We start from the raw sequence: 21949 nt of genomic DNA on the forward strand, positions 1-21949 counted from the left end.
CCATGTTGTCAGTATTTGCTTTCTTCACTTGCTTCCATTACTCAGACATTGCTGCTGCCATTGCCTATACAGATGCTGCTGATGAATCTTGGGCTCTTTATGCTCAGGGTAGATAATACATTGCAGCCTTTGTACTGGAGCTGCAGGAGACACATCTACTAGTAAAGAGGATGATGATTCCAATAAGACTTTCCCGTGTCTGGAAACTAATCCAGCACTACACCCCCCTCCCCAGGCTCTTCCCCCCACCCCCTCTCTCTCCAGCTGCCTGCGTCATTGCCCCCAGCGGGGTGACGTTGCAGACGGGGAGGGAGCTGTCCACAGAACATAGTGCTGAAACTGCAGCAGCAGTAACTGCCAGCACCGTGCCCAATGCTAAGCCCTGCACCCAGCTCCTCCACCCTGCCCCCCTAGCACTGGTGCACTGCTCCCCAAGCCTCATCCAGGAATACCAACACTCCCATCCTTCTGGAGCACAATCGCTTCTGCTTATTGTGAAGACACAAGACTGAGCCCTTCTACAAGAATTCTTCCTCTTCAATCCCAGGGAGGTAGCAACAGCAGTGGAGCCAACAGCAAATTACACATCATCATCATCATCATCATCAGGAGCCTCTGAGCTGGAGCAGCACAACTGATCAGCAAGAGGCTGGCATCCTGGGCAACCCTGGCATTGTACTGAAGGACTGGTCTGGACATGGTTGCATGCCATGCCAACACAAGACAGCACCATCAGCAGGGATGCTCCTGAGCTCTATGGGGGCATCTTGTTCCCTGGCATTGAGGTGGGGTAGAGCCATGGTCTATGCAGTATGACTGTTGCTCCTGTCTTTGTTTTTAGGCTCCTGGTGACGTTGCTGCTATGATGAATGGATGAGACAGATTAGAATTTAGGCATGAGATTTCCTTCCCCTTCTTTGAATTGTGGGAAGTTACAAGCTCTTTTTATAAGATAACCTAGGGTGATGCAATCTGATGAGTCCTGTCCAGTCTTGAAAGTGTTAAGCAATGTACCCCAAATTGGTAGAGCAATTAGGAAAACTCTTTTATTCCATGTTTGGATATAATGTGAAAGTCCATGAAGTTGCTGTTTTTGATAATTGATAATTTTTGTTTTTTTTTCATTTTTACTATGTACTTTTTATGATTCCCCCTGGGATTGGGCTTCTAGTTAGGTGGTGATCACCTTTAGCATCCACCCCAGTGTTTAAGGTCTTCTTTTTTTACCAATGCCCCCTCTTTGTCAGGCTCTTTGTACATGTTGGAAGTTTTACAATAGGTTTGTAGGAAGGGGAGCACAATCTAGTGAGCACAATCTAACAAGGTAATATTGGAGCACACCTCTGGCCTCAGACCTGGGTCTGCCACTTTTCCCCCTTATATTTTGGAGTGAAAAGCCTGCACATGTTCTTGAGAACCGTCCTGCTTTTATGGTGCTGTGGATTATTGGGTCCAAGACAGATGTTGCGCCATCAGGGTCTCCTCAAGTGCCGATGCCGCATGCTTTTCAATGACTTGAAGGTCTTATTACTCCGGCGCCCTCCACAGACGCCTAGTTTGCCCATGAACAGCACAGAATGCGAGGTGGGCGCCGGAGGTGGCCTGGCGGCTAACAATAATACATTGACAGCACTGGGGCGAGCCTGGAGGGTTCCAGCAGGTGGGACGACTACTCCAGAAGAGGACTGGCGTTATCCAGCTACAGCCCCTGGACTCCAGCACCAGCCTATGTCCATGGTCAGTAGCACCTCTTCAGATGAGTTCTGCAAAGGAAAAGCGGAGGATAGGTACTCTCTTGGCAGCTTGGATAGTGGAATGAGGACCCCTCTCTGCAGGATCTGCTTCCAAGGACCTGAACAGGTAAGTCCTGAACCTTGTATGTGCCATCCATTCTGCATTGATTCATGTACACCCTAAATGTTTGATGTGTAACCCTGGAATATCTAGATGTGGAAATTTGGAAAGGTCGTTAGAAGCAATCTGTATAGCCCAACAAGAGTTATTGCGGTCTCCTACATGATGCTAGATACCACAAGCAACCATTGATGGGAACCATTTGGTTGTAGTCTTGCTCTACATAGATCCTGAGCCCCTTTGAGCATTGGTGGAGGGAGCTCAGCCCAAATTATTTCCCTCCACCTTCCCTATGGTCAGTTTGTGAGTTGCACCCACCACCAGCCACAAACCAAGAGAGCTGGGTCTACGAGAGCTGTGCCCTCTACATGGGGATATTTAATGGTATGGTCCAAAAGCAGGAAAGCGGAGGATTCGTTTCTCTTTTGCCCTTCTGTGTTTCTAGTTAAGCATATTTGTTACATAAAGAAAAAGTTTTGCAACTTTCTTATAAACTTTGTTTGTATCTATTCCTTCCAGTCCTGGAGATCTCTGCTTGCAGTCAATGGATGAAACATTCCTGTTGACATTTAAAGGCTAAAATCCTGTCCTGACTGGTGACCTGTTTGTATTCACACACGGCTCCTCACATCACAGATCTTATGTCTATGTCAGCAGGATGGGACGGGTTTTTAGTCACTGAATGTAAACAATAATGTTGTAATGTATATGAGAAGTTACAAAGCAATATCGTCAGCATTTGGAGTTTACTGACTTGTATCATTTGTAGGTTTGCACCTTGGAATTTCATTTCGCTTCTTTACAATGTCTGAGATTTCTGCTTTCTGTCAGTAAATTTGCACATTCTTCTTTACATCCCCTGTTTCAAAACACGACCCGACTACCTCCTGCTGACTCAGCTGCTGGATTTATCACAGCGTCGGCAAGAGATGTCCAAATGATTCCACGTTTTCTAAATTCGAAGTCCACGTTTTTTTTTACAGGAATTCTGTAAGTGTAAAAATGGCACATGTGAAGATACCTTCTCTGCTGCTGCCTAAGGCTACACGAAGGTGTGCATGTGCTGGGTGCATAGTAAAATGGCATGGCCAGCACATGGATGATATCCGTATGGCTGCCCATGACTCCACCGACCCAGTGAGACCAGGTGACAAACGGACATGAATAAGACCTGTCCTGACTCCTCAGTTTTGCCCTGGGCTCACAGTCCTATATACGGACCCATGATAATATACAGGCTTGTGTCATGAAAAACATGGCTAGCACACTGACAGAAGCACATGTGCATGGAGCCTAAGTCAAAGATTGTTGCCTGCACAAATACATTGCAATATCCCGCTGCTGACTGTGCAGGACTACGGTAGGGCAGGACAGGTTTCAGCCCTGGATATTAAGTGTAAGTCATGAAATGTCTAAAAATATTGATGTATGATTTGTGTAATGTTCAGACCTGGAAGATCAATGTCTTCTCGCACATTGGGGATGATCTTCATGGTGATGCTGCCATGCTAAGTTTTTGTGACATGATGTTTCCTGATGGACTTGACTGTTAAAGGGGTTTTCCAGAAATTACATGTTGATGACCTATTCTTAGGAAAGGACCTCCATACATGATCAGTGGGGGTCTGACACCTGAGACCCCCACCATTCAGCTGGATATAAAGGCCACAATATTCGGCTTAGCTCTGCAGCCTCTACACTGAATACTAAGCACAGCCTATTGATATATAGGGTGCTCTGCTTGGTATTCACTTGAATCAGACCAAACTGATGCTGTGTGATGTGAGTGATGAACGTGATGTCACCGGAATAGGGAAAACCTTACAGGTTTAAGCATCACTCTTCTAGCAACTTCCCTGAGTCCCTCTTGGTGCCGCTGGGTGCGCTTTGATCAGAAACAATCTCCTTCCCCTTCTGGCAGCTGACAGTCTAACCCTCTTCCTGCGAACCCTGCAGCTATTACTGCCATGTAGTGCACAAGCTCTGCTCCTCTCCTAACAAGCAGGGCAGACACCTATCCCCATTGGCTGTCCTACAGCAGATATAGGATCATTGTGCAGAGACCTGGCTGTGAGGAGAATAACTGAGCATGTGCGTCCACCAGCACTCAGCTCATTAGGTGGACGTGCACATTGCTCCACACTCTGAACACCGGACGGTGCCATACTCTGTAAATAACTCTGCACAAGATGTATTTAATGGCATTTTTATGTGTTCTACAATAAATTGATAATTAAAGGGATATTTGGGTTATCCCTATCGGGGGAGGCAATAGACTGCTGGGGCCCCCACCGATTAATAGATCAGTGGTCCTGTAAGTGAAGCAGCAGGTTGACCGGGTGCAAAGTTACTCCGTTTATTCTCGATAGGACTTGTAGATCTAGGCAGGTCCATAGAAGGGAATGCAATGGTGGCAAATGCGTGACCTGCGAGATACAAGGGACCCCCATTCTTGTGATCAGCGAAGATTCCAGGGCTCAAACCCCCAGTGATGATAAAGTAATCTCTTATCCTGTACATTGTGTAGTGGCTGCACTAATCAGAGCTGGGGTAGGGGGGGTCAGACCCCTGCCGATCCAAAACCTATAACCTAAACACCTTGGCTTTTATCATCTAGTACAGATCATTAAAGGGAGTTTTCAGTTTTCCATCAGCCCCTGTCCCTATACCTAGTTAGGACATATGGAGGTCATGGGGTGGGGTAATAGACCTACATTTATGGACCAGTATGGAGGTTTGGCATTTCCCGCTCTATAGGACTCAGCAACATCTTGTATGACAGACTGGCCATTCAGTTATATGGGTGCAGGCTTAAATTTTCCCACAGGTGAACAAGTGAATCCCCCAGTGGGCCCCTGAACTACTTCCCCGGTCCCTGTAATTGTGGTGCAGGGCATAGCACAGTCACTGCACTACATACAGATAGGAATAGCATCTCATGCAGCCTCTATACCCATACTGGGTACAAGATTTAACAAACTACCCAGTTTATTATACATAGAGATCTATTGGGCAGCTGAGAAGACACAAGGCAGGTTACTCATCATCTTCCCTCCTCGGCCCCATCTCCTCAATCCTCACTGAGCTACTGAGAGGGGCCACAGAACAGAAACCGTCCAAGGTAAGGGCTAGGTAGGCTAATACTGAAATATGGGAGGCAGGTAATATTTGTATTTAGCTGTAGAGTGGGGCCAAGACTATATGCAGATAGACATAACAGCACGTGTATCTGCAGCACCCACTGCCCCTCCTGCTGAAAGGATGGGGGGGGGGGGGGACTTACAAATTGGTAGGGATCCCACCGATCATGAAAACGGGGCACATTCTGAATGGAGCAGTGGCCGGGCCAGTACATGCAGCGCTCCATTCATGTCAGTGGCATGTAGATAGCTGTACTATGTCTGTCTTTGGCACTGCCATTGAAATGAACAGAGCAGCGCTCTCTGTACAAAATAGGAGACTAAACTTCCCAGTTCTTCTGATCACTGGGGGTCTGAGTGGTTGGACTCCTACCGATTTGCAAGTTTTTCACTATCCTATAAGTTTTCACCATTTTAAAGATCCCTGCAATCCTCAGCGCAGTCCATTTCCCTCTCCAGTCTTATCTGCCACCAGGACCCAGAATTTTGCAGACAGGGCAGTGATTTTCTTCGTGTTTGTGAAGAGGCAAATGCACCTGTCAGCTTCTAACCCTAAGGCTAAGGGCCCACATTGCAGAAAAGCTGCTTTTGTGTTGCAGATTTTGCTGCCTTTTTTGAGCCAAGCCAAGGAGGGAGTTACAAAAGAAATCCACTACTGGCGTTGGCTCAAAAAAACACAGCAAAATATGCAACAAAAAAGCTGCAACGTGGGGCCTCAGTCTAATGCAAAGATCAGTGACTTATTCCTCAATGCTTTGCGATTTTCAGGGTCTCTGCTTGCTTTCATGTTCATTGAACATACCCTTAGCTGCAGGAGCAGAACTAGGGGACGGCGGCAGCAGGGCTCCTGTTCACTGACAGCATGCAGAGATCCTATAGATACAGTACTTCTTCTACCAATGGCCGGCACAGGGAACTATACGCCGTATTACAGCTAATGACATCTAACTAGGCGACCCTAAGCCCCCTGTACTATTGGGGTAAATTCACACACAAATTTGGTTTGGAAATTCTCTGCAACTGATAATGAATTATTTGGATTTACATGGGATTATTCTGACTGTAAGTTTCTGGATTTCTGCAAGACTCATTTGGATGAATAGAACAGTTTCAGAAATGTCTGCAGCAAATCTGCCCTTTGTGAATATATCCTTAAAGGTGATGTGGACCTGTGACACATGCGGGTATAAGTTTCTACACGTTCACACCAGGAATTGTTCTCCTTGCTTATTGCATGGCCTCCTTCACAGAATACTTAGGATGTAAGAAGAGTGTGAACGCACTTGGCACGCTACTCCCCTCCCCCACACCGTCTGCACAGCAGAATCTTATATTACATGACAGCGGTGGCTTATGGGTGAGAAAAACCTTCCCGTGTGCACCCATGGGACACCCGTGGCATCTAGTACAGGATCTAGCATCTGCTTCATGCTGGGCCAGTTGTAGGGGAACTGGAAAATTGTTCAGGGCCCCTATTAGAGGGGCCCCCATGAGGGGAGTCACCCCCACAAACTATAGAGTACCAAAGCTCCTCAACATAATATAATGCCCCCAGGTCCTACACAATATAGTACCCCTAGGTCCAACACAGTATAATGCCCCAGGTCTCACATAATATAGTCACCCCAAGTCCCAAACAATGTAATGCTCCCAGGTCCTATACCATCCACTGTACATTATCCCCCAGGTAACACACAGTATACTGCCCCAGGTTCTACACAATATAGTTCCCCCAGGTCCTACACAGTATACTGCCCCCAGGTCCTACACAATATAGTTCCCCCAGGTCCTACACAGTATACTGCCCCCAAGTCACACAAAGTATACTGCCCCCAGGTCCTACACAATATAGTTCCCCCAGGTCACACACAGTATACCACCGCCAGGTCCTATGCAATATAATATACCCCAGGTCCTAAACTGTACAGAACCCCCCCAGGTCACACAAAGTATACTGCCCCCAGGTCCTACACAGTATACTGCCCCCATGTCACACAAAGTATATTGCCCCCAGGTCCTACACAGGATACTGCCCCCATGTCACACAAAGTATACTGCCCCCAGGTCCTACACAGTATACTGCCCCCAGGTCACACACAGTATACCACCACCAGGTCCTATGCAATATAATATACCCCAGGTCTTAAACTGTACAGAACCCCCCAGGTCACACAAAGTATACTGCCCCCAGGTCCTACACAATATAGTTCCCCCAGGTCCTACACAGTATACTGCCCCCAAGTCACACAAAGTATACTGCCCCCAGGTCCTACACAGTATAGTGGCAGTGATTCTCCATACTTACCGCTCCTTGTCTCTCCACTTCTGCTCTGGTCCTGACGCCTCCATCAGAGTGACACCAGGGGGCGAGGAGGCCTTGGGGCAGTAAGTATATGGCGGTATTTCAGTGCACGTGTATATATCGGTATATGAAGTTTGGCAATTTTTCTGCTACCTGGAGAGGTGGAGGTTACTATAAAAGTTCTGCGAAGTTTTCAGCCGCCTCTGAGGTCTGCGCCTGCACACTTCTGACTATATTCTTAACACTCCCAATTTTAAGGACTACTTACAAATTCTGCTCCAAAGTGTCAATAAGAAATAAGCCGTACGAGATAAATAAGTGAAAACCTCTGCAAGCCTTCCAGATAAATATTTCATGGCATGTAGATCCCGAGCTGCAGAGACTCCAGGAGATGTAATGGGCTTGTGAATAACATCAGGGCAGCAGCAGAGCCGGAGAAGAAGGGGAGACCTGTGACTGCTGCTGTGCAACTACAAGACCCAGCATGGCCAGGCTGACTATGGCAGGGTTTGCCCTGAAGCAATGCAACTAACAATAAAACTACCGACCAAGTGAATAATGACACGTCTATGACCCTAGCGGCCAGGGCTGACAACAGTAGCATATAAGAGAAGCCATATGCATGGAGGTAGGTCACAGTCTGCAGCCCACCTCCTATCTCATCACAGGCTCAGACGGCTGCTTTGTGCCCCCCCCCCATGCTTTACACTGCAGCTCTGCTTGCTCAGGTTGGCTGTTGTGAACAAGCACAAAGTCTGCAGCAACTCAGTACCTGGCGAGTCGATTTCCATTACTAGATTGATTATAGATTGTGATTGTAAACTGAGAAAAAGAAGGTTAGAAAAGTAAGAAATAGTCAATCCAACCTGTAGAATTAGGAAAAGTTACAGAATACAAAAGAAAATAAAAATCTACAATATAATCGTGACACAGGCGATGCAAAGATTCTCAGAGTTCCACTTTATTCTGTTATAAAATGTTGGTAATCTTGGTTACATTGTGTCTTATCCCCTAGTCACATCCATATAGATAGTATATTATCTATGAGTTACACTGTGTATATATGTCTGTGTATAAGTGTATTAGAGTCACACTGTGTATATATATGTGTGTGTATAGTGTGTGTATAAGTGTATTAGTATCACACTGTGTATATGTGGCTGGAATATTTCTAAATGTGGGTGTCATAGTTTGTAGAGTGAATGTCCATATGTATATGTGAGTGTCACCGTGTGTATCAATATATACGTACAATTTGTATATATGAGGGTAACACTGTGTATATATTTGTGTGAATGTCCATATGTATATATGAGCGTCACAGTCTATATATGGTTTGTATATATGAGTGTCACAGTGTATATACAGTTTGTATATATGAGTGTCACAGTCTATATATGGTTCGTATACATGAGCGTCACAGTGTGTATATACGATTTGTATATATGAGCGTCACATTGTGTATATACGGTTTGTATATGTGAGCCTCACAGTCTATATATGGTTTGTATATATGAGTGTCACAGTGTATATATGGTTTGTATATATGAGCGTCACATTGTATATATGGTTTGTATATATGAGCCTCACAGTGTACATACGGTTTGTATATATGAGTGTCACAGGGTGTACATGTATGTAAGTATGTATCTCTGTGTACATTTGCGTGTTTTATGTATTGACCATAATTGTGGCATTTTCTGTGTCACTTTAATGTGTTACTTTATATTGTGTGAGCTATCCCATTGCAGCCCAGCCCGGCACTTGCTGTACAGTATTCTCTACTTCTAAGCCCCTTATTTCTTGAAGGTGGTGGACTGTCTTCATGCCCCGAGGCTGCAGTCCATAGGTTGTCCTCGGTCCCAGCTTTGCCAGAGTTTCTGCAGAGTTTGTATATTCAGTACTTGTGAAGTTTTGCAGGCTGAGTTGCAGACGGCTCTTCACATATTATTTATATACACGGAACAATCTGGACCCAAATGCTAATAGTGTGAGAGCCGCCACCTTGTGCACCCCGCGCTCTTACACCCTGTAGGCAAGGAAGTGAAAAAATAACACTAGGAGACGGGCGCAGAAACTGCCAAAATGTTTCATCTAGATTACTAATCGTTCTTTATACTTTGTATTTAACTCCAGCACTTTTCAATATCATTGTTTTATGTCAGTGAATGGAACGTCTGGAACGTTTATGGTGACCTTGTCCTGCTACAATGTATCAGTGAATGTAGAATGTACAGCGCGGTGCAAAATGCTGCCAAGTATAAACGCTGTCAGAAACAGAAGGGTTAATAGTTTACTTTTGTCAATTAACCGCTTCTGGACCACCTATAGACTATATATGTCTGTGGAGGGGGGGGGGTCCTCCTACAGACTATATATGTCTGCGGGGGGGTTCTCCTACAGACTATATATGTCCAGAGGGTCCACCTATAGACTGTATATGTCCAGAGAGTCCACCTATAGACTATATATATGTACAGATGGTCCTCCTATAGACTATATATGTCCAGAAGGGCCATCTATAGACTATATATGTCCAGAGGGGCCACCTATAGACTATATATGTCCAGAGAATCCACGTATAGACTATATATGTCCAGAAGAGCCACCTATAGACTATATATGTCTGGAGAATCCACCTATAGACTATATATGTCCAGAGGGGCCACCTATAGACTATATATGTCTGCGGGGGGGGGTTCTCCTACAGACAATATATGTCCAGAGAATCCACCTATAGACTATATATGTCCAGATGGTCCACCTATAGACTGTATATGTCTAGAGAGTCCACCTATAGACTATATATATATGTACAGATGGTCCTCCTATAGACTATATATGTCCAGAGGGTCCACCTATAGACTATATATGTCCAGAGAATCCACCTATAGACTATATATGTCCAGAAGGGCCACCTATAGACTATATATGTCCAGAAGAGCCACCTATAGACTATATATGTCTGGAGAATCCACCTATAGACTATATATGTCCAGAGGGTCCACCTATAGACTATATATGTCCAGAGAATCCACCTATAGACTATATATGTCCAGAAGGGCCACCTATAGACTATATATGTCCAGAAGAGCCACCTATAGACTATATATGTCTGGAGAATCCACCTATAGACTATATATGTCCAGAGGGGCCACCTATACACTATATATGTCTGGAGAATCCACCTATACACTATATATGTCCAGAGGGGCCACCTATAGACTATATAAGTCCAGAGGGGCCACCTATAGACTATATAAGTCCAGAGGGGCCACCTATAGACTATATATGTCCGGGGGAGGATCCACTCTTAACCCTGTAAGGATGTATCTGTTCTTGCTAAGCAACCACCAGAATCACACATCTGCAGAAGTGGGGAGCCGACTATAGAAAGACCGGGACGGGTTATTCCTAAATATGGGCGAACCTCTGAAGATTCGTGTCACCCCATGTTCGGACGGCGCCATCCTCTGTTTTTTTCAGTCCAAACTTGTTTGCCTAATACCGGAAGTGACATTATAATACTCTGGGGTGTAATAGGAGGAGGCCCAGGGAAGGTGACAAACGTTCGGTGCTCTCCTGGTGACATCATACACCCAGGGTCACTGCTGAGGACTGTGATTGGGCCTCAGAGGTGACATGGACATGCCGAGCCTTGTGACATCACAAAGCGCCAGATACAGAGTTTCTTATTTTTGTAAATTCCAAATTGTTCGGTTTTGTTAAAAGTTCATCTTAGGAGGTTACATTCCTCCCGGGGTTCATGTGTCAGGTCCAGTCGTAGGTACAATTGTAAACAAAACAAAAAATACCCGCTCAGAGGTCAATAATGATCTTATATGGCGCCACAATAGTGAGTGTCATCTACATAACAATGACCCTAATAGAGAGGGAAAACTGTTTAAAGAAAATTTTCATATGAAAAATGAGAAAAAAAACATTTTCCCCTTTTGTTTACATTTTCTGGGATATCAAAATATAAAACATGGAAAAATAAAATTAAAAAAATTACTAACAATGGTCATCAACAGGAAGTGAATGGAGATAAGAGGAATGTAAATCCCCTCCATATTCGGTGTGACCTTTGCCCTTTGCCTTCTTCTCCGCCGCCATCTTGGAGAACCAAACCCAGATCTTCTGTGTATGTAGGCTTGCTGCAATCCGTCTGTCTCTTCATGTAACCCAAGACATGATGATGATGAGATCAGGGATATATCTGCAGAGGCCGGACCATCACTTCCAGGACTCCTCCTCCAGAGGGCGAAGGTCACACCAAATATTGATGGGATTTACATTTCTCTTTTCTTCAAACTTTTAACCCTTCAGTTTCTGGAAGCATTCTTACCGCACAGTATTTTTTCACCCCCTGCCTAAAACTTTCACACAGTCCCGTATCAGGGGAGATTTGTGCCGTTGCATTGCGTGTGGTTGTAGAGGATTATTTACACTGACACATTGTAACAAACACTCAGCTGTGATGGTCGGCGGGGGTCGTGTTGTTCTGTAACAGTCACATTAAGCAGAATCCGATCTGTCATGAAACGACTGCAGAAAGTCTATGGGATGTGAGGATGATTTGTGATGGGGCTTCCCTCTGAGATCTGCCGCTCTGCCAAACCTCAAACTGCGCCTGATGGTGAAAAAGCTTCTTATCTTGTCTAGGAACAACATTTGTCATGAAACAAATGCTTAATATTTCAGGAATAGCATGGCGAAACGCTAAACGCCTAGCTGGAGCCAAAGCGAGGGCCGCCCGTGCCCCAGACTCCTCCGGCACAGATGCAGCCTCTTACTTGCATGTGTTCAGTCTGTCTGAGCAATGTCTGACGTCTACGATTGTCAGCCTATGGCCGGGGTCGGACGGGGTGTTTGGGTCCGGAATTTGACGCAGGGGCCGCCTCAGCTAGCCGCGCCTGGATGCTGGTGCAGGACTTTTCTCTACACATGTAGAATGTAGAGCAGGCGCAGGCGTGAACCCGGCCTGAGTATGTTTTTTTAATTTCACCTTGCCCTCCTTTATCCTGGACAACCCCTTAATGTTAGTGCATGGCGTTGCTTTGCATCCCGCATTGTACCACGACCTAGAAATTTAGTCCATTCTCAACTTAAAGTCGCGGTTTCGTCACACCAGGGGTCACAGTGCAGCGCCATTCACTAACATTGGTAAAGGAGTCAAAGGGTAACCGGGCGCCGCTTGATCATGTGTCGTATAATTCAGCTGTAACGCAGCATAGTAACCTAAAATAAAACTAAATGCAACGCTTAGGCTGGGTTGACACGGTGCTTTTTATCGAAATAACTGCGTGCGGTTTTTAATTGCAGTAATGAGTAGCGCACGTTCCTTTGCATCGCACCCGTACGATAACAGCCAGGACCGAAGATTTCAGGTGCAAAGTACAAGGATTAGCCCTGGGGGTCATTCATGGATGGGGGGTTTTACCTATTACAGTTGTAGCCCTATAGCAGGACCCCGACCCTTTATGATGTCTTTGATAGGTGATATGGTCAGGGGCGGTCTTACTCAGTCCTCCCCTTCCGTGACCACAGTTCCCTTCCCCTGTTCACCATTGGGGCCGGCTCGCCCACAATCCTCTAATCCTGCATTTAGGCTGTGGCAGAGCAGCCGAGCGTCTTTGCCATGCACAGCCATGTTTGCAGCGTGTTATATATTAGGATGACTCACCAGCAATTAAATACCCATCGGCGAGGAACATTCAGAGGAATCGGTGTGGAAAATATCACAATCGCTCTTTACTTCAGAGAATAAAAGGCTTTTAATAATTAAAGGAAACGCAGAAACGTAATTAAATTATTTACATTGTAATCAAAATACAAAGAGACAGCGAGCGCTCGTCCGCACCTGTTCACACCACACCGCCTATTGTATCACCTAGAGGGAACCTGCACTAATACATAAACAGCAATCCCCTAATGTGCACCTGTTGTCAGAGCCGCTCCCTTCACCGCCCCGCTAATCTCAGGGCTCATTCTGCTTGTAAGTGATTGTGTTTGATGAATGTCTTAAGATGGGGTGGAAAATAAAGCTTTGTCTGAGCCATAGTGCAAAGTCCAATTAATACCGCCATACCGTGCACACATAACACCTTCATAGGGTGCCCAACTCATGCTGCCAACAATAGTAGAGGCCTCATCCTAGCACTTACCATGTAGTAACCATGCAATAGTCTCGGTCCTAATGTCTATATAATGTCAAAATGTTCACATAATAGTGGCACAATATTGTGTATATATAATAGCGCCAACCGTAATGCTTAGCTCTGTGCTTGTTTAGGTGGTGGCAGCACAAGAGTCTTGGCTATAAAGGGGTTTCTCAAGGCTAAAAATATTGATTATCTTTATAAGGACAGGTCCTCAATGTCAGATTGGTGGGAGTCTGATAGCCAACACCCCCACCGATCAGCTGTTCTCAGAGAATAGAGCAGGAAGCAGACAGTGCTGTTCTCTGTGTAGTGGTCAGACCTGGTACTGTAGATCAACTCCTATCCATGTGAATTATAGCTAAGCTGCTATGACTTAGTTCAGCCACTACTCAGAAAATGGCGCTGTCTGCTTCCTGTTCCATTCTCTCTGTATCGGCTGCTGAGAACCGCTGATTGGTGGGGGTGCCGGGTGTAGGACCCCCACCAATCTGATACTGAGGACCTATCTTTAGGACATTAATAGCCTGGAGAAAGCCCTTTAAGCATGACAGACTAAATAGGTATAGCATTTGCAAGTAAAAATGTAACGATGGTCAATCTAGCGAGTCTGTACATGAGAGAGTGAATTTAGATTGTGAGCTCCGGTGCTCGGCGCCGCTCTCAGTGTCTTCTATGTCTGGATTTTCTGTCTATGTTGGCGCTATATAAATAATGGATCATAATAAATAAATGATGACCTCAGCAGAGGTGAAGCTGCCCGTCATTGTGCTGCACAAGATGTGAGCCCTGAGATCTGGGATCTGGTTGTATTATACGTCCCGCGCGTCACCTGTAACCTGCCGTCTGATATGGGGTTGATGCAAAGATGGGTCAGTGGTGTTATCTACAGAGGTTTTATCCTGTATTAGAATGCTATCTGTCTTGTCTGTGATCTGAATGAAGTGATTGCTGCCATGAAAACCTTTTCTTTCGATCCTATATGACCAGGAGAGTAAATAACGTAGGTTATTTGGCGAGCCTTCTTATAGACTTTGCATTCGGCTGCTCCTACGCCCGCCTGTACGTTCCCATAATTACAGACTACAAACCAACTTTGCGTAGTCAGATCCCGCAGTCGTGTCTTACTCCACGTCTTCATCTTCTGTTCTTGATAACCTAAAGACTGTGGAAGAGGCGACAGATGGAAGGAACATTGCTGTAGGATCCGACTGCACAGGGTTTATTTGTAGTCTGTACCCTTGGTAGCACATAGATCTGCATAGGAGCTGTGTACACAAAACTGAAGGAGATTGTTAATCAAGGCTGGTTCCAGGATTTCTTCCTTCTTAGCATTAGATACATCTGAGGAATAAAATACTATGTCTGCACAGGCTGAGCACTGATTCGGGGCCGTGCCGGTGTCCTGGTGTTTGCTGGTCTGCCTGCGGCACGCTACACAATGACAACCAGCGTCCTCCTGTTTACTATGGCTCAGGGCATTCATAAATTCAATGTTGCAAAAAGCAATGACCCATCATGCATTGCTGCACTGTCTCTATGAGGACCCTGTAATCCTTCTAATTCTCCCTATTTATATCTATTCTAGCTCGGCGCCTGCCCTCTGCATTGACGAGATATCAGCCAGTTCAATAGCTGCGCCCGCTCTACTTTGTGTTGCTCTCTATCCTCTTTAGGATCCTAAACACTGCTATGATAGCTTTCCTTAATCTCCTTTTCTTCTGGGCTAAACATGACCATGGCGTCTAATCCTTCCTCATAGCGGCCGAGGCTCTCCAAGAGGTAATTCTCCATTCAGAGGCAGCCAGCGCTCCCCCCCACCCCCGGGACTCCATAACACAGGGTACAGCACTCAGCAGATCAATGCAAGTCACTGGGAATATGGATGTCATGTCCACATCTCCAAGTCAGGGCTTCACGTCCCCTGATGGTTTTAGGGAAGGGTTTCCATTAGGATGAGTGGCCTCTGTGCTATCCGGGGAGCCTCCATAAGCACAGCTCCTTATTCTGCAAGAATCTTCCCCATTCACTGACAGAAGCAAAGATCCTGATCGAAAACACAAGTAAGGCCCGGGTCACATCTGCGTTCAGAAAAGAAAAATGCGGAGAGAAAAGACCAGCAAGCAGCGCTCTTCCCTCTGCATTCTTCAAGCGGAAACCACACGGACCCCATTATAGTGTATGAGGTCTGTGGGTTTTCTTAGGTAACCACCTTTTTATCTGGATTAGGTTTCCGATCGAGGGGTCATCAATCAGACTCCCGGAACGGAAAACCCATGCACACATGTGAACCCAGCCTAAGTATAAGATCCGAGCAGATATCCCCATAGGTGAAGGAGCCATAAGCTGAAGTGTCATGTACGTCGCTGCTCTCCTGATGTAGTCGCATTATCTTTGCCTTTCTCCATCAGAGAAGGTGCGAGGGTTTGTATTCCAGCCGGATAAGCCGCACTAATGAATCATCGGTAATCTGGGGTCAGACACAGTGCATGGATTTCTTGTCTGAGGTCTGAAAAGTGTCTCTGGATCCCGACAGTATAAGAACTGCATTGAGCAGCAGTGAGACTAAGACTGAGCAGAGGTGTGACTTCTGGGCCGCAGGGCAAAATCTGTGACCTGCACCTGTGCAAAATCTGTGACCTGCACCTCTGCAAAATCTGTGATCTGCACCTGTGCAAACTCTGTGACCTGCACCTCTGCAAAATCTGTGACTTGCACCTCTGCAAAATCTGTGACCTGCACCTCTGCAAAACCTGAGCCCTGCACCTCTGCAAAATCTTTGACCTGCACCTCTGCAAAATCTGTGACCTGCACCTCTGCAAACCTGAGCCCTGCACCTCTGCAAAATCTGTGACCTGCACCTCTGCAAAATCTGTGACTTGCACCTGTGCAAAACCTGTAAATGGCCCCTGTGCAAAATCTATCATTTAGGCCCCTCTGCAGAACCTATAACCAGTCCTCAGTGTAAATCTGCAAATAGGTATTTGTCCAGAAATCTGTAACAAGGGCCCCACCTACCATGTGTCATTTATAACATTGATGTCTGTTTTTCCTCTACACCCCCTGGGGCCACAGGTTGTCTAAGGATGTTGTCTTCTATAAATCTCCTGCTATTCTTTTGCTTCCTGAGATTTAGTGCATGCTATATCAGCCGCAGTCCATCAGGACATGCTGAGAGTAGTAGTTTTACAGCAGCCTGAGAGGCACAAGTTACTAATAATGGTGACATACACGCACCCCCGAGTCCTTGCTCTGTTTTACTTCTATAAATCATATTATCAGGACGATGTTATGTGGTGGGATGTGACGCAGCGCCCTCACCGCTGATGATTTTCACGTGTATCTGTGATCTGCTCTAAGAGAATATAAGAGAATACTCGTTACATGTAATATTTGCAGAGCGTTTTCCCACCCAACATGGGGAGTGCAGAAGACTGAGCTCAAGTGTGAACACATCCTATGTATTCAGTGATTGCATCTCTGCATCATGTTGTTCTTTCTTCTTGCACTATGACTCCGTGCACAGAACCCTTTGTTTTTCCAGTGCACTTGCTAATTTTCACAGCTAGTACACGAGCCATTATTTTCTATGCACACGCCTGTGTATTATCACGGGCAGTGGCGTAACTAGGAATGGCGGGGCCCCCAAGAAACAAAGATAAATAAATGTTACGCTTTATTACCCATCTTTGCTGCACCGTGTCAGATCTTGGGACATGGAGTTTGGGCTACAATTTTTGGTCTTGCTAGACAAGTGCATATAAAAATAAATAAAAATGCAGCGGCCGTCCCTGACACAAAATGACTGGGCTAGAAAAATATAATCTGATTTATCCAATGGCGGGAGACCAACCCGCCCAGAGAGCAAGAGAACGGGGGACCCAAAGTCCCCCTAAAACCTTCTTGTGAATGGAGCACTAGTGCGTTTGAAATTAGAAAATGTAATTCTTTGGAAAGTCGCCCGGGTCTATCCAGGGCTGATCCAAAATTGATTCAAACTCCAGATCTCCTTGAATCCATTTGGTAATGTTGCCTAAAACTGTACCCCATTGTTTCCTGGGGGGGATGTAGGAGGATAGATTGGCAGCCCCTGTATATAGATGATCATCCTTTCCCAGATCAATGGGATCCACCAATGTTGAGCATAATGTCGCTAGTCAAGGCTGTGTCACCAAAGGTCTCCTGGGCAGAGGCTCCTCCACTTGTGGTGAATTTGGACTGCATTGTCTTTACCCATTTGGAGAGTTTTTGGACCACAGCCCTATAGTAATGGAGCCATTATATTCTCCCGGTTCAGCACACTTAGAAGAAAAGAAACTGACTAATTCTATTTCGGGTAAATTACCGCCCTGCGAATCTCACATCTTGTTACGTGTCACTTAGAGATGTGAAATATTTGTCACCACAGAAGTAATAAAGCGTTCTCCTTCCAAGCAGCGATCTGACACTTTATTCCAGGATCCAAGGGATTAAGTCATAGAAGCTCTTACAGAAATTGTATCTCAGCCAACGTAGTGCGAAGTGCGAGGAAGGGGCCGACAGTGCGACTACATAGTAAATACATCAGAGAAACGGAAGCAGCACCGTAGCCCACCCCCACAAAAAGACCTATCAGAGGTCCCGAATATAAATGTGTGCTGCAAAACCCAACAAAGGTGACAAAGATGAGAGATTGTGATGGATAACAGCGAACTAATGAGACACCGCAAACAGGACACTGAAAAAACTGAGGATCCTGCAGCGTGAAACATAACACATTATATTTATAGGATTTAACGGAAACATTACACATAGAAAAACAGCACCAATAAGATGTAGTGCGGTATTATAGTAGTTATATACTTGTACATAGGAGTAGTATTATAGTAGTTATATACTTGTACATAGGAGGTAGTATTATAGTAGTTATATTCTTGTACATAGGAGGTAGTATTATAGTAGTTATATTCTTGTACATAGGAGCAGTATTATAGTAGTTATATTCTTGTACATAGGAGTAGTATTATAGTAGTTATATTCTTGTACATAGGAGCAGTATTATAGTAGTTATATTCTTGTACATAGGAGTAGTATTATAGTAGTTATATTCTTGTACATAGGAGTAGTATTATAGTAGTTATATTCTTGTACATAGGAGTAGTATTATAGTAGTTATATTCTTGTACATAGGAGCAGTATTATAGTAGTTATATTCTTGTACATAGGAGTAGTATTATAGTAGTTATATTCTTGTACATAGGAGCAGTATTATAGTAGTTATATACTTGTACATAGGAGCAGTATTATAGTAGTTATATTCTTGTACATAGTAGTAGTATTACAGTAGTTATATTCTTGTACATAGTAGTAGTATTATAGTAGTTATATTCTTGTACATAGGAGTAGTATTATAGTAGTTATATTCTTGTACATAGTAGTAGTATTATAGTAGTTATATTCTTGTACATAGTAGTAGTATTATAGTAGTTATATTCTTGTACATAGGAGTAGTATTATAGTAGTTATATTCTTGTACATAGGAGCAGTATTATAGTAGTTATATTCTTGTACATAGGAGCAGTATTATAGTAGTTATATTCTTGTACATAGGAGCAGTATTATAGTAGTTATATACTTGTACATAGGAGCAGTATTATAGTAGTTATATTCTTGTACATAGTAGTAGTATTATAGTAGTTATATTCTTGTACATAGTAGTAGTATTATAGTAGTTATATTCTTGTACATAGGAGTAGTATTATAGTAGTTATATACTTGTACACAGTAGTAGTATTATAGTAGTTATATTCTTGTACATAGGAGTGGTATTATAGTAGTTATATTCTTGTACATAGGAATAGTATTATAGTAGTTATATTCTTGTACATAGGAGCAGTATTATAGTAGTTATATTCTTGTACATAGGTGGCAGTATTATAGTAGTTATATTCTTGTACATAGGAGCAGTATTATAGTAGTTATATTCTTGTACATAGGAGGTAGTATTATAGTAGTTATATTCTTGTACATAGGAGCAGTATTATAGTAGTTATATTCTTGTACATAGGTGGCAGTATTATAGTAGTTATATTCTTGTACATAGGAGCAGTATTATAGTAGTTATATTCTTGTACATAGGAGGTAGTATTATAGTAGTTATATTCTTGTACATAGGAGGTAGTATTATAGTAGTTATATTCTTGTACATAGGAGTAGTATTATAGTAGTTATATTCTTGTACATAGTAGTAGTATTATAGTAGTTATATTCTTGTACATAGGAGGTAGTATTATAGTAGTTATATTCTTGTACATAGGAGGTAGTATTATAGTAGTTATATTCTTGTACATAGGAGCAGTATTATAGTAGTTATATTCTTGTACATAGGAGCAGTATTATAGTAGTTATATTCTTGTACATAGGAGTAGTATTATAGTAGTTATATTCTTGTACATAGGAGTAGTATTATAGTAGTTATATTCTTGTACATAGGAGTAGTATTATAGTAGTTATATTCTTGTACATAGGAGCAGTATTATAGTAGTTATATTCTTGTACATAGGAGTAGTATTATAGTAGTTATATTCTTGTACATAGGAGTAGTATTATAGTAGTTATATTCTTGTACATAGGAGGTAGTATTATAGTAGTTATATTCTTGTACATAGGAGTAGTATTATAGTAGTTATATTCTTGTACATAGGAGGTAGTATTATAGTAGTTATATTCTTGTACATAGGAGTAGTATTATAGTAGTTATATTCTTGTACATAGGAGTAGTATTATAGTAGTTATATTCTTGTACATAGGAGTAGTATTATAGTAGTTATATTCTTGTACATAGGAGCAGTATTATAGTAGTTATATTCTTGTACATAGGAGTAGTATTATAGTAGTTATATTCTTGTACATAGTAGTAGTATTATAGTAGTTATATTCTTGTACATAGGAGTAGTATTATAGTAGTTATATTCTTGTACATAGGAGGTAGTATTATAGTAGTTATATTCTTGTACATAGGAGTAGTATTATAGTAGTTATATTCTTGTACATAGGAGTAGTATTATAGTAGTTATATTCTTGTACATAGGGGCAGTATTATAGTAGTTATATTCTTGTACATAGGAGTAGTGTTATAGTAGTTATATTCTTGTACATAGGGAGCAGTATTATAGTAGTTATATTCTTGTACATAGGAGTAGTATTATAGTAGTTATATTCTTGTACATAGGAGTAGTATTATAGTAGTTATATTCTTGTACATAGGAGTAGTGTTATAGTAGTTATATTCTTGTACATAGGAGGTAGTATTATAGTAGTTATATTCTTGTACATAGGAGTAGTATTATAGTAGTTATATTCTTGTACATAGGAGTAGTATTATAGTAGTTATATTCTTGTACATAGGAGGTAGTATTATAGTAGTTATATTCTTGTACATAGGAGTAGTATTATAGTAGTTATATTCTTGTACATAGGATTAGTATTATAGTAGTTATATTCTTGTACATAGGATTAGTATTATAGTAGTTATATTCTTGTACATAGGAGTAGTATTATAGTAGTTATATTCTTGTACATAGGGGCAGTATTATAGTAGTTATATTCTTGTACATAGGAGCAGTATTATAGTAGTTATATTCTTGTACATAGGAGTAGTATTATAGTAGTTATATTCTTGTACATAGGAGTAGTATTATAGTAGTTATATTCTTGTACATAGGGGGCAGTATTATCTTCATTATAGTGTTTTCTGTATATGTCTCTACTATGTACATTTGGTGATTTGGTTACTGTATCTTGGATGTTACTATAACATTCCTCCTACTCAGACTTACAGATATTGCCCCATATTGTACAGCTTCTTCTCCTTGTTATACTTCTGCTTTGTATATAAAACAACTATATTACTCGCTTGACAAAATTCTCTTTGATGTAATTTCCATTTCCAGGTGAGGTTCTTCTGTACTTCTGATTCAGAGAGCAGCGGCACAGCGAGGAGAAGTTTCCTATTTGTCTTAGATCAGTTAAATAGCATTGAGCAGTTTTCCCTGAGACGTCTTGTACTTTGCCATAATTAATACGCCGCTGTTATTTTTCTGCTGTGGTGTTTTGTCTCATTCTAGAATTTTAGGGATTTTCGGGAGAAATATAAAACCAGAAGTGACGGCTTCTGCCAGGGCTCAGTCTCACACAGCTGGGATTAAATAGCCAAGTAATATAAGACATAAAACATTCATAGACATCGCTTTTGCTGCTCTAACACCCTCTAGAATCAGTGAAATGTGCGAAAACTCTGGAGAAAAGTGAGAATATAAAGGAAAACCGAGCAGAGAAGTGACGCCCCTGTGACTGCCGCTTCCTGGAAAGTGTATACTAAGGAAAACTCAAGACTAGGACTTCACCCCTTACATTAAAGCCACTGCTTGGTCCATTTGCACCTTTTATATGTTACCTTGATGAGCAAGGGTCAACTGTTAGCCTTGACCTTCTTCCAAGGGTACAGAAGCAGC

The 21949-nt window shown here is 43.0% G+C and overlaps 1 protein-coding gene across 1 annotated transcript in view; it reads left to right on the top strand.

Moving 5' to 3' along the window:
* The first annotated feature begins 1035 nt into the window (after positions 1-1035).
* The window catches only part of MARCHF4 (membrane associated ring-CH-type finger 4), a 76086-nt gene continuing 55172 nt past the window's right edge, over positions 1036-21949 (top strand). Inside the window, exon 1 of the mRNA XM_075284675.1 lies at positions 1036-1860. Coding sequence (XP_075140776.1) covers positions 1405-1860 — 456 coding nt within the window. The 5' untranslated portion in view covers positions 1036-1404. The remainder of the gene's footprint in view (positions 1861-21949) is intronic.

The sequence above is a fragment of the Leptodactylus fuscus genome, chromosome 8 (assembly GCF_031893055.1).
Source record: "Leptodactylus fuscus isolate aLepFus1 chromosome 8, aLepFus1.hap2, whole genome shotgun sequence".
NCBI classification, from domain to species: Eukaryota; Metazoa; Chordata; class Amphibia; order Anura; family Leptodactylidae; genus Leptodactylus; species Leptodactylus fuscus.